A 13704-nucleotide genomic window follows, 5' to 3' on the forward strand; every position below is an offset into this window, starting at 1 on the left:
TCTACATCTTCTTTCTATTTCTCCTAGAATAGGCCAGGTGCAATTAAAACCTGCCCTGCCTCAACCCAAAACACCTAGTGTATAATTTTAAATAACATATTTATTCTTTTTTTTTTTTTTGTGAGGCAATTGGGGTTAAGTGACTTGCCCAAGGTCACACAGCTAGTAAGTGTTAAGTGTCTGAGGCTGGCTTTGAACACAGGTCCTCCTGACTCCAGGGCCAGTGCTCTATCCACTGCGCCATCTAGCTGTGCCCCCATATTTATTCTTAATAAATGATGAAACACTTTAGGCCAGGTTGGATGCTGTATTGTTTTCTGTCTGAGGAGCAGTTTAGCCAAGCTCAGAGAGAGCTACCAATGGGAAGGTGATGAATCCAGGATCATGGATGTAAGGTTAGAAGAGGCCTTAGAAGCCATTGACTCCAACTTGCCCCTTTCACAGAGGAAGAAACTGAGGCCCAGAAAGATTGACTTGGTCTGGGGCACACAGCTAACAGATATCTAAGGTGGGAACAATAGCCCAGCCTTCCTGATTCTAAGTTCAGCACTCCATCCACTGGTCCACACTCAATCTCTATAAGTCTATAAATATGTTGACTAGAGAAACTCAAGTGAGTAGTCAATCAAGACACAAAAGGGTTGCTAGTTTGGGGGGCTGACTTTGAAATTTTCTAAGTGTTTGATAGGTATTATTTCCTTTGAATCTCACAACAGCTCCATGAGGTGCAGGAATTAGCAGCCCCATTTTACAGATGAGAAGACGGTGTCTCCGAGAGGCAAAACAACTTGCGCAGGGTCATATAGCAAATAAGCATCAGAAAGGATTTGAACTCAGTGTCATCCTGAGTCCCAAACCAACCCTCTATCCATTATCCCAGGCTGCCATTACTATTACCTTGTATATAACAACAAAACATTGCCTTGCTCCAGAAGGGACTCTTTTGTGCTGCAGAAGCAGATGATAAAATCAGAGCTCATGTGGCAGTTTTAAAAATGGCTTTTATTTCATGGTTTAAAGAACTCTGACCTGCCTAAAGCTCATATTTCCTGTCCCAAGATTTTCAAACTCCTCTTGGCTGAGAAGGACCTGCCTGCTATACAGGACAGACCATTTATTTCATCACCATGGCAGACCCTTGGAGTGGGTGCTTCCTTCATGGTCTATGACTAGTGAGAGAGAGGTTCCAGGGATTTGGCTAATCACAGAGAGGTTAAGGGCATGTCCCAACATCACACAGCCAGCATGTTAGTGATGATGCTTGAACCCAGGTCATCCTTCCTTCCAGACTATCCCTGTGTCCCTTATTACCTAACACAGAGATCCTCCTTGGAGTAGGAAGCACAATCAACTGTAGAAGAGAAACAAGTCTCTCTAACTTTATGCTTGTGAATGCTTTCTTCTATCTTCAAGTTAACTAATATTCATTCATCATAGTTTTTAAAAAAGAACCTCCAACCTTTGTGTTTTAAAAAGAAATACATTTGACACTTACAAAAGAATTGTTGCTCATAAAAAAGGAAAAAAATGCGTTAAAATTTTTACATAATACAATAGGCATTGCATAACAAACTCGACTAAGCATGGGAGCTTTAAATAACCCAATAATTATATGACTTAAAGACATACCAGGTGGCTTTTTATATTTGACTGACTTTTTAAAAAAAATTTCAAGCATGCTAATTGGCAGGTTTTATATAGCTGCCAAATATCACTTTCTTTCCAAAGGTAGAGTTATTCTCTTTAATTCAATGCATTTAAAATGTAAAATAGGATCTTAGATCCTGACCTGAATCTCAGAGACCATCTAATAGAAACATCTCATTTTGTAGATGAGAAAAAAAGAGACCCAGGGAAGTTAAGTTACTCAGTCAAGGTCACACAGGTGATAAATATCTGAGACAGGGTTTGAACTCGGGTCTTTTGACTCCATGTCAGTTCTCCTACCTTATCACACTGTTAACTTAGAGTAGCAACCAAATGGAATGTCCTTCTGTTGTTGGTTCTCAGTGTACAGTGGAGAGGTTTCTCTTTGGTAATAATTGGTACTGACACTGTGATTTAAGGTTGACAAAGGGCCCAAACTCTATTTACTTCATTTGGTCTTTATGACAAGCCCAAGAGTGAAGTTATCAACATTCCCATTTTACAGATGAGGAAAAGTGAGACTACTTACTGATTAAGTGACTTTCTCAAAGTCACCCCCACTAAGTGGTTTGGACTGGATAAAATCTGCGGTTCCTCTCACTTTGCTGAGGAAGAGCCAGATCGCTAATGATGACAATGTGGGGCTATCTCTCAATACCGGCTGGGAGGCTATTTAAAAATCCAGCAGCTGAAACCACGGGTGCTGATGGCTGGGAGAGATGAAGGAAAGACCGGCCATTTTCACTGCTCTTACAAAGTTCTACCTTTTGAATTCACACTCCTATATTTTCAAGCTAAAGATGAAAGATGTGACAGTCAGATCTCATTTGATCCTAAATACATCAGATAAAACTGTTTTCAGCATGAGCTTTCAAAGGCCTGATTATCAAGCTGAAGCAAAACCCTCTCTAATAGGGAATGCATCTTAAAGCTTTAATTCAATATGAGGAATCTTCAAAGTTCCTCATCCAGCCGGTCTTTTCAGAAAAAAAAAATTTCTATGTGGCTAAAAATTATCAGTGACTTGCTGGAGAAGCTTACTCAATCCACATCTGAGGAAGTCTCAGGGGTAAGAGATGGATTGAGAGATCTACAATGTTGTCCCTCCCCTATGGGGAAATTTTCTAAAGCAAATACAAAAAAGTAAAAAAGTGGCTTTCTTTTTGAACCCCTTTTTCCTCAATAAAGTCTCAAATGTCTTCGTGTGATGTCTTTAGCTGAAAAAAGTGAACACCGCATTTATAATGCTGATTTCTGGACAACGTGGTTCAATAAGGCCAGGGATCGGCCGGAGCATGTTCAGAGTAAGGCTACCAGAATGGAGAAAGGCCTTGGGTTCATGAAATATGAGGACAGCTAGAAGGACATGGGGACACTTAGCCTGAGGACCACAAGGCTTTGGGTGGATGGGGGGACTGTTGAGAACTGTGTTCAAGTATGTGAAGGATTTTCCCTAGAAGAGACCAGAGCAAAGGGCAGAACCAGGCAGTCAAGGATGAAAGTGGCAGAGATGCCAACTTAGGCTTGATGCCTAAGAGAGCTACCTCTAAGTGGAATGAGCTGCCTTGAGAGGTGGGTCCTTCCTTCTTGGAGGTCTTCAGGCTGATGACAGGTATGTTATAGTGGGGATTCCTATTGGGGATCAGTGGATCAGAGGCTGCTGAAGGCCCTTCCAACTCAACTTCTAGAATTTGAATAGTGCACTAAGTGCTTATGTTCTAGGGATTCTGGAAAGCATTGTATTAGCATGCTATGTGAAAGGGGTAATAGCCTCTCTGTACTTGGCCTTTTATTTAAAAGTTAAGTTGAAAAATAAAACCCAATTTAAAAAAGTAACTTAAATTCTTATTTAACCCATTTTAATTTTCAAATTCATGCCACAATGGGAGTTTTGTGTGTGCTCCTCAGCACCGTATTCTAGAAAAGGGATAGTGTCCAGAGAAGGGTCGCCAGATGGTAGAGGGCATCTAGTTCATTCTCTGTGGGGATCAGTTGAAATAAATCCAAACAACTTTTTTTTGAAGAGTGTATTTGCATCTCATGTGTACGATTGGACCACCAGTCTCTTGGCCAGTGGCTATGCCTACAAGAAGGAGGGAAGGTAGCCAGAGAGGCCCTAGGGAGCACTGAGGGTGGTTCAGAGGCAGAGGAAGGGCATTGAACTTGAAGTCAAGAGATCTGAGCTTAATCTCAGTTCAGACACTTACCAGCTGGATGACCCTGAGTGAATCAGTTCCATCAAAGCGGAGATGAAAATACTTGTTTTCTGTACCATATAGGGTTTTCTTCACAAGAAGAAAACCCATAGATGGACTTAAATGCTACAGGAAAACCAGAAGCTGTTGTAATGATACTTCCTTTTCTCCTCCAGCTCCAACCTTGGGCAGGTGGTCAATACACCCTTGCCCATTTGATTTCTCCCTTCCTGCCTTTCAGACATTTGACACTGAATGAAAAAAAAAATTTCAATTCAAATCACTCCAAAGGTGAATTTTCTTTCTGTCTGTATATTTTTCCTGAGAGTGAAAATATGAATAGAAATAGAAATAGAAAGATCAATACTCACTTGGAAATGGGATTGACACTGGCTTCAATAATTGTTAAACACTTACAGCACTTAATGTTTTCTGGAAATTCTTGTACACCTAAAATGTAAAAACATAAAACCAAATATGAGAATATTCCAAGGGAAAACATCCTCTTATTTCATAGCTATTCTTCAATTCAAAACAATAATGGCAAAACTTGTGCACTATATTTACATGTGTAACATAAATATTACATGCATATATTTATATCTCTACCCTCAATTTCATATATATGCAATGTAATTATCGATTAAAGTAATTTTTTACTTAAAAGGATATTCAATTGCTAACAGCACATCTTAAACAAATTAACTTTTGTGTACTATATAATATATATGCATGTATATGCATATGTTTATGTATAGATATGTATATATCTATACAGACACATGGATGAAATCATATTTCAGCTACAAAATTCAAACAACTCTATATTTCTTTTCCTTCCTTCTTCCTCTTCTTCTTCTCCTTCCTTCTTCCTCTTCTTCTTCTTCTCCTTCCTTCTTCCTCCTCTTCTTCTTCTCCTTCCTTCTTCCTCTTCCTCTTCTTCTCCTTCCTTCTTCCTCTTCCTCTTCTCCTTCTTTCTTCCTCTTCCTCTTCTCCTTCCTTCTTCCTCTTCCTCTTCTCCTTCCTTCTTCCTCTTCCTCTTCTCCTTCCTTCTTCCTCTTCCTCTTCTCCTTCCTTCTTCCTCTTCCTCTTCTTCCTTCTTCCTCTTCCTCTTCTCCTTCCTTCTTCCTTCTTCCTTCTTCCTTCTTCCTCTTCCTCTTCTTCTTCTTCTTCTTCTTCCTCCTCCTCCTCCTCCTCCTCTTTCCCCCCTCTTGGCAGGGATTATTCAATTTTTCTGTGAATTCCCAAGGCCTTGAACAGTTCCTGACACATAGTAGGTGCTTAATAAATGCTTACTGATTGATTAATGTGAGCAATCAGTAATGAGAGAACTTCACAAAATGTATTTGTGCAGTATAAAATCTCCATGAAATAGATAGCTAATAATAAGTGTGCATGTGTATAGTGATAGTATATTCCATACTAGAGCTACTAACCCAGAGAATTCAACAAACATTTAGAAAGACCTACTGTGTACAGGTAGAAAACAATGTAAAATTGAGCCGGTATTAAGGGTACAGTGAAGTGATTGCAGACTCTGGAGTCAAGTCAGCTAACATTTAAGTACTTAATATGTTCCAGGACTCTATATTCAGTGCTTGAGTCAGGGGACCTGGCTTCAAATCCTGCCACCAATTCCCACTGCCTGTGTGACCTTGGGCAAGTCATTTCACCGCCATGTGCCTCAGTTTCCTCATCTGTAAAATAAGATTACATGGTTTCTGAAGTCCCCTCTATGTCTATGATCTTATGATCCTACTTGTAGTTATTCATTCAACAAACTGACTTGTAGCTGAAAACCTAATTGAAACAACTTTTATTTTATACTTCTACATACTAGGCACTTAATAAAAGTTTCCTGAATTCTCTATGTCAGCAAATTCAATACATCATAGGGAAATTTTATGCTGCCTTTAGAACCATTGTTCTTTTAACCCCTGTAAGCTTCTAAAAATAAAATCCTATCTTTTTTAACACTAATTTTCCTCTGGTGGTGCTGTATAGTTGTGGGCTATGGCCAACTATTGTTCCTGAAGAGCCAAATCTCAGGTTAACAACAAGGACCCCAGGGAGATGCTCTGTTTCCCTGAGCAGGCTTCAATAGTCATCAGCAGTGTAGAGGAAGATGAGCCCAGGAGAAGTGGGATAAAGGCTATTTCATTAGATGACTCATAATGGAACACAAAACAAGAAATAACCAACAGATGGTTTATGGGCTCCACTGGTATCTTTCTAGCATCAAGAGATAGAAGGGAAGGGTACTCTCTTTACCCAGGGCCACTCAAACAATAGGAAATAAGAGGGAGGACTCAAACCCAAGACCTGCTCTCTATTTACTACCCCATATTTCTTATATAAACGGATATTAAGGCTTAATTGGTGTTATTCGTTTCAATGGTGGGCCGGCAAACAAGGTTTGAGTGTGATGGATATGAGTTTATAACACAAAACAAAAAAACAAGCCCAATACAGTATGGTGTGATGTGATATAATACAGTATAGAGTTATGGTATATATAAGCATTTGAGTATTTGAGTATATCTTTGCATTGAGCAGCATGCCATTTGTAAGAATGAAATGTTATCTATGTATATACACATATACACACATATATGTAGTGTTCATACACATACACACAATATATATGTATACATACATATATTCATGTATGTATATATACATATATGAGATATATATATATATATATATATAGAGAGAGAGAGAGAGAGAGAGACAGAGAGAAAACAAGCATTGCCTAGTCATGAAAGAACCAACTTTAGAAGACAAGAGGACCTGGGTTCAAATCCTACTTATGACTTTGCCATCCTGGTAAATGACAATCTCTCAGTGCTCTAGGCATCTCAGAAATGAAGGCACAGAGGAGTTGCCCTGCATTGGTAGAGGGGGTTCCCTAAACCACCAGTGCCGGTCTAGGTCTAATGCCTCTCTCTTAATATTCTTTTAATAGAAATGTATTTAACATTTCAATTTAATCCAGAAATTATGAAACCTTCACTTTAATAACAACTTACACACTTTGACCAATTTTGATCTTCATGAACCGTGGAAATTGGGCATTATTAGACTTGAGTGTATCCTAGCATTTTTAGTATGGGGAAACCTTTTGAACATAAAACATTTTGTGGATTTCCACATGATTGTCCTTGTTGGTACTAAACAGATCAAAAGGACAATGGTTAGTGTGCATGTGGATTCACAGATCCCTTGTAATAACTCCCAAGTTTCTGTGGTCCACAAAATGGAGGAACGGGAAACAGTGTTTCAAAGCAGTCATTCTTTACCTGGGTTTTTATGCCTAGATTTCACAGGTTTTAACTCCAGTTCAAGCATAGACATACAGGCCCCTCAGCGGGCCTGAGATTACTTATAGAGGGAAAGAAATTGATATGGACATTGGTGTTTTGGAGAGCTATAGCCTAGGGCAACCAGGATGCTTGAAGGACCTTGAGTTTGTGAGGTGGCAGGAAATAGTGATGTTGAGACTGAGGAAGAGAAAACTTGGGTAGATGGTGGGGGACCAGGCTAGTTTTCTTCAGGTATTTGGTGATCTCTCTTAGTTTGCAGACCCATTGACCACAGGGATCTCATCAAATTCCGAGAAAACAGGTTCTTGGTTTCTATTAATTGGTATCATTCTCTCTAGGAAACATATCAACCTAAGGAGATCCATCAAATACAGCAAAAGTGCGTATGAAAGCACCTGTTTTATAGGCAGTAATATTCTCTTTGCTTTAAATACTGATATTTGAAGTATTGACAAACAGTAAATGCTGCAAAAATATCAAAATAGAATCAAGAAATGTCCCTACCATTGATTTCAATAATCACATCTCTAAATATAATTAGAATATTCCTCTGGAAATACTCCCTGTAGAAATTCTGCTCTATACATACTTAACAAATGAGAAATACCATAATTTTGCTCACTGAACTAAATGGGTCCAATAACCAGGGTTTTAGATAGAAAGGAATTGATAAAAAACATCCATTAAGAATACATTCATGTGTTCACAGGCAGAAGATAAATTGACCATTTAGGTTCATTTTAATTAGGAAAGGATTTGTTTCATTTTTTTCTTTTCTAAATCTGAGGGAAAATTTTGAAAGACAGTAAACTCTCAATTATTCAGGGACCAATTAGGCGGTATGTGGATTATCCATTCTCTTACTTGTTCTCCCTTCGCCTGCCTTCCATATAACCATTTCACTCCTCATTAACTCTTCCACCAGAGGGTGTGAAAAGTAAGGGAAAAGAGAGGAAACTCTGATCCATCAGCTCAGTTCTTGTTTGTGGGCAGAACATTGGAACTAATAGGGCAAGTGAAGCCTTATTACTCCCTGAGAACTATATTTATTTGCGCTACTCTGACCCTTATTAAGACAAACCTTCAAGAGTGGACTAGAGCTTGACAAACCTATTAATAATAGCAGTTCTCAACCCTAGTAAAGATAAAAATAGAATAGGGTGTCAGACTAGGAATGGAATGCCATAAGGTGTTCAATCAAAATCAAAATTAAATTAATAGGATCACAGGTTTACAACTGGAAGAAGCCTTAGAGATCACTCAGAGCAGGACTTCTTAAACTTTTTCCACTCATGAACCCTTTTTGCCTGAGACATTTTTATGCAACCCTAGGTATATGGGTATACATAACTTTTTACTGTTGCCGACTTTTTTGTGACCCCATACATTCAGTTACATGACCCCATATGGAGTCATGACTCACAGTGTAAGAAGCTAGGATCTCGTACAACCTCATTTTATGTATGGGCTCCGATATATGAGTTTGTATACACACGAATAGACGTATGTATGTAAATATACACACATGTATATTTCTCTACCTATCCACTTATCCATCCTCTTCCTTCCTCCTTTCCTCTTTATTTTTTCTTTCTTTCTTTTCTTCCTTATTTTATAGCTTCCTTCCTGACTGCCTTTCTCTTCTCTCTTCTCTTTCCTCCCCTTTTTAAAGATGAGGAATCAGTGTATGAAGACAGAGGCTGATTTGTATTGGTTGAGTGAGTTTTATTATGGGAAGTTCCCTATACCCATACAATCACTGGTTTAGACAAAGAAATAAAATGTTATCTTTTTAAACAAACCATCAACTAAGAACAAACCATCAACTAAGGTTGGGCGGCTAGGTAGAGCAGTGGGTAGAGCACCAGGCCTAGAGTTAGGAAGATCTGAGTTCAAATCTAGTCTTAGATTATTAGCTATGTGACCCTGGGCAAGCCACTTCACCCTGTTTACCTCAGTTACCTCACCTGTCAAGTGAGTTGGACAAGAAAATGGCAAACCTCTCCACTTTAGTATCTTTGCCAAGATAAACAAACCCAAATGGAGCCACATAGAGTCAAACACAACTGAAAATTTTCAAACAATAATAACAAGGGATGGAAAGACTTGGTATCTGCATAGATGGAAGTAGAACCAAATACTCCAATTCTTCATTGGCTTTATGAACTCGTAGTTGTGGGGGTAGTATTTGCACTGATGAAATTACAAAGTAGATGGCATCATCCTGAAATTCCTGCCTTCCCTGGCTTTCTAGTCAACAACACACTTTCCTTTTAACAAGTGGCTTCAGTGGTCTGTCTAGAACCATGGCAGAGCATTTCTTGTTCATGGTGTTATAGGATCCTGGTTACAGAGATAAAAGGAACCACAGGACTGATATAATCCCAAATTCTCATTTTGCAGATGAGGAAATTGAGGTACCAAGAGGTTAAGTGACTTGCCAAGGTCAAACAGTTGGTAAGTGACAGAGTCAGAATTTGGGCACAGAACCTTGGAATGAATTCTTTTTGCTATACCATGATGATAATAGAAAGTAATTGAGTTGCAGTCTTTTCTCCCTGATTCTACAAATGACTTTCCTAAATTGTTTGTCTTTAAAAAAAATTAATGAATATACTGATCTAGAATCTTTCTTCTTTCTTTTTAATATACTCACTTTTATATTATGTTAATAGATTGAATGGTTACTCATTTCCTCCTGTTTGAATCTAATGTGACTAAGTAGAAGAATCTTCTCTCTTTACCCCTAGACTGGGGAAATTATCTATTGTTTTAGTCAGCAAGCTCCCATTTTGGGAAAGGGTGGGATTGATGTTAGTAAAATATTTAGTGATGGCCCCAGTTCTGATTACTTTTCATTAAGTTAAAATGATGATTTAGCCTGTGATGCTATAAGAAGCCATCTCATAGAAAAATAAGTTTTGAAAGAAGAGAGAAAACCACTTAATTTTGGCAAAATTATGATGGGCTTAAAATTTTTTTATGAAGGTCTTCCAAATTAATTAATTGTCATTAATGTCAATAGACTGTGTTGTCATGCTCTCTATGACACATCCACAACCAGACTTGAAATTGAGTCATTGCCTAATTAAAAATTACCATTTGTTATTTTGCTTTCTTGTACTTAAATCAGTATACTTTGATGAAACCTTCTGTCAACTGTAGGGGCCAAATTTAATATGTAGAGAGTTAATTGGGTGGCTCGCCGTAATATTGGGGTTCAGAAAATAATGAGGGACCTCTAGGTCCAAAACTACCTCTTCTCTGAACTGCCTTTTTAGTTATTTCTCCCAGGCCAATAAGAAAGGAGCTTAACAGCCTCTTTTCCACAACCAAATCAGGTTTTATTAATGGGAATAAAATACACAGCAAAGGTGAAATTAATAAAGTCAAGGACAAGGGAACCGGGAAAGAGGAAAATAGATAATTTCCCTGGCTCTAACAAAAATCTATACAATACCCAACCTCACTTCTAGCTCAGCTAATTCATGGGGCTGGGTTTAACTCACCACCAGGGATCCAGAGTTTCTATGGGAGTCAGCAGCCAGTCAGCTCTGAAGCCAGAGATAAAGTGTACCAGTGTGTGAGAGAGTATCTCTGTGAGAATGTGTTACTTCCTGCTAGGGTCCTCTTTTCTTCCTTTTTCTCCTCCCCCAAAGGGGAGGTCCTTCAAGTAGTGTAGCTGAGATTGGTTGCCTGTTGATGATGCAGTTCACAGCCTCTGAGGACACTCCTTCTCAAGGTTGGCTAAATTTAGACTAAGGTCTGACAGGGCTGGCCAGGTGTGGCTCAAGATCTAATCACCTTAAGTGGGTACTTAGTGGTTTCTCATTCACACCCAATTCAAACACTACTAAGTCAATCAAGTCAGACCCCTCGGTGTCTACCAAATTCCATTATTTTACCACACAACTTTACAAATGAGAATATCAGATTTATCTGGACAACACAAAAGTGTTGAGGAATAGATGCATCTTCCTGGACGGCATCACAGAATCATAGCTCTAGACATGGAAAGAAGCTTAGAGTTATGTAGTCCAACCTTCTCATTTTATAGATTTTTTAAAAAGTGAGGTCCAGGGCTGGTAAAGCCTAAGGTCACATAGGTAGCAATGGTAGATCTGGCATCTAAACTCAGAACCTTTGACTAAACCTTCAGCTCTTAGAACTCTGGGAAATGTATTCATAGGAAGAAGATTGAGAACACTGAATGAAATTCTGGCTAGAAAATGGAGAGATTTTTGTTTTTATTTGAAATATAAACTTATTTGTAAATATTGAAATGATAAAAATTGTAAATTTCTAGGGAGGAAGACACTCCCCCCATCCCTTCTAGTGACTGCCTGGATGACTTTGGACACATCATTTTTACATTTCTGGGCCTCAGTTTTGCCATCTGTAAAATGAGAGAGTCAAACTAAATGATGTTATAGTCTCTTCCAACTCCAAATTTAAATATATGATGCTAATATTACCAGTTAAATATATTTAGCTAATTTTTCATTTATAAAAATGGCTTTTGCTTGATAAAATGCCAGTTTTCCCTACATGCCCTTTCTGTCTTCATCATCTAAATTGTTGGTGCCATAGTAGAAAATCTATATGTTCTCAGATAGATAAATTCACCTCAATACAGCTAACTTCCAGTACTAATGGGCTGGAGCGGATGTGATAAGTTAGCTCCACCACAGGTTGGGCACAAATAGAAGGTGTAACCATTTGGGATTGTGGTAAATAATGGAATTTGGCAGACTTATTGGGATGGGCCACACCTGGCCTGTCCTGAGTGATATGTGCTGCTGATGTCATTAGGTGAAACCACTCTCCACAGGCAGTTTGAAGGACCTCCCCATTTGGGGGAGGGAGAGTAAATGCTCGCTGAGGGGAGCTCAGTCTCTTTCCAGAGTCACTTTCTTTACTGTACGAGCTGCAGGACTGGGAAGAAAGAGGTTTTTTCCTGACAGTTTGTCCTATGGGGCCTGATTGCAAAGCTGTTTCCCATTGAAGCTATGGACCCCAGGTGGTGAGTTAACATATGAGCCCTGCTCTTTTGAATTAGCTGAACTGGAATCGAGTTTGGAGAATGTATAGACTTAGCTTAGAGTTAGGGGGATTATCCATTTTTCTTTTTCCCTATTCCCTTGTCTTTAATTTTATTAATTTCACCTTTGCTATTTATTTTATTCCTGTTAATAAAAACTGATTTCTTTGTGGGAAAGTGGCTGTTAGGCTCCTTTCTTACTGGCCTGGGAGAAATATCTAAAAAGGCAGTCTGGAGGGGAGGGAGCTTTGGGCCTAGAAGTCACTCATTATTTCTGGGACCCCAATATTATGGCGAACCACTCAATTAACTCTCCCTATATGAAATTTGGCCCCAGCGGGATGGAGATGTCTCCAAATCTGCACATCATGTGTTTGTTTGAGCTACTGCAATTCTGCTTTGTTCATAGAGCACCCTGCCTTCTTTGACTACACAATAGGAAAATTAAATGGGTCTGATCAGCCACAGCTGGACAAACTGTACATTGATCCTGTTTGTTCTACATTTGCAAACAGGGTATGAAGGACAACCAGACTGTGAACTCCTTGAGGAAAAAGGACTGTTTCAAGGTTTCTGCTTGTATCTTGGATGTCTTCTTTCTCATGTACTTTCAGAATTCAAGCATAAGCCCAGATGAATTTCTAATCAACAACATCAAGGACGTTGGATGATGCTCATGGGATTTCAAGGCCTAGAAAATTAATTCCTTTGCATTTTGAATGAACCCTGGTGATAAGACACATTGTAACTATGGTCTGAGACACTTACAAGTTGTGCAGCCCTGGACAGGCCATTTAAACTGCCATATGCCTCAGTTTCCTCATATGTGTCAGCCTCAAAGTACACTATGCAAATATGAGTCTCTGTTACTATTCTCCATCATTGTCATTCAGTTCACTTCAACACACATCAAGTGCCTACTCTGATCAAGGCACTGGAGCTAAAAGGGGAAAAATTACAGTCCTGTCCACAAGACCTGGAGCCAAGAAAGCATGTTCATCTGATAGTGACAATGGTCTTAAATAAAATGACAGAAGTTTGAGAAAGGAAATGACTTTCTCGTAGGAGATAGAAGCTAGATTGTTAATTAGGTAGCAGATAAAAAATGATAATGATGATAATGATAAGCAATACCCTTTATATTGCACTTGGAGGTTTACAAGACTTTCTCCATATACTATCTTATAGGATCCTCAGAAAAGTCCTATGAAACAGGGTCTGTTAGTATCCCAATTTTACAGATAATGAAGCTAAGACTTCATAAGGTCCAGGGACTTGCCCAGAGTCACAGAGCATTAAGGCTCAGAGGAAGGGCTAGAACCTAGTTTTTCTTGAGTCTAGCGCCCCCCCCCCCCCACTTCAGTAGATGTTTCTCTACATAAAGAGGAGAACCAGTATTTTAAACCTGGAAAGAGGTTAGAGCCCAACAGGGAGGCAAAAGGGGCACTTGGAAGCCAGATTAGGGATCAAGATCCCTGGATTTGATACAGTAAAC

The 13704-nt window shown here is 39.0% G+C and overlaps 1 protein-coding gene across 1 annotated transcript in view; it reads right to left on the reverse strand.

Moving 5' to 3' along the window:
- The window catches only part of LRRC7 (leucine rich repeat containing 7), a 574557-nt gene that overhangs the window by 282568 nt on the left and 278285 nt on the right, over positions 1–13704 (reverse strand). Inside the window, 1 exon segment of the mRNA XM_044002921.1 lies at positions 4214–4292. Coding sequence (XP_043858856.1) covers positions 4214–4292 — 79 coding nt within the window.

Source organism: Dromiciops gliroides, chromosome 4 (genome assembly GCF_019393635.1).
Source record: "Dromiciops gliroides isolate mDroGli1 chromosome 4, mDroGli1.pri, whole genome shotgun sequence".
Lineage (NCBI taxonomy): Eukaryota > Metazoa > Chordata > Mammalia > Microbiotheria > Microbiotheriidae > Dromiciops > Dromiciops gliroides.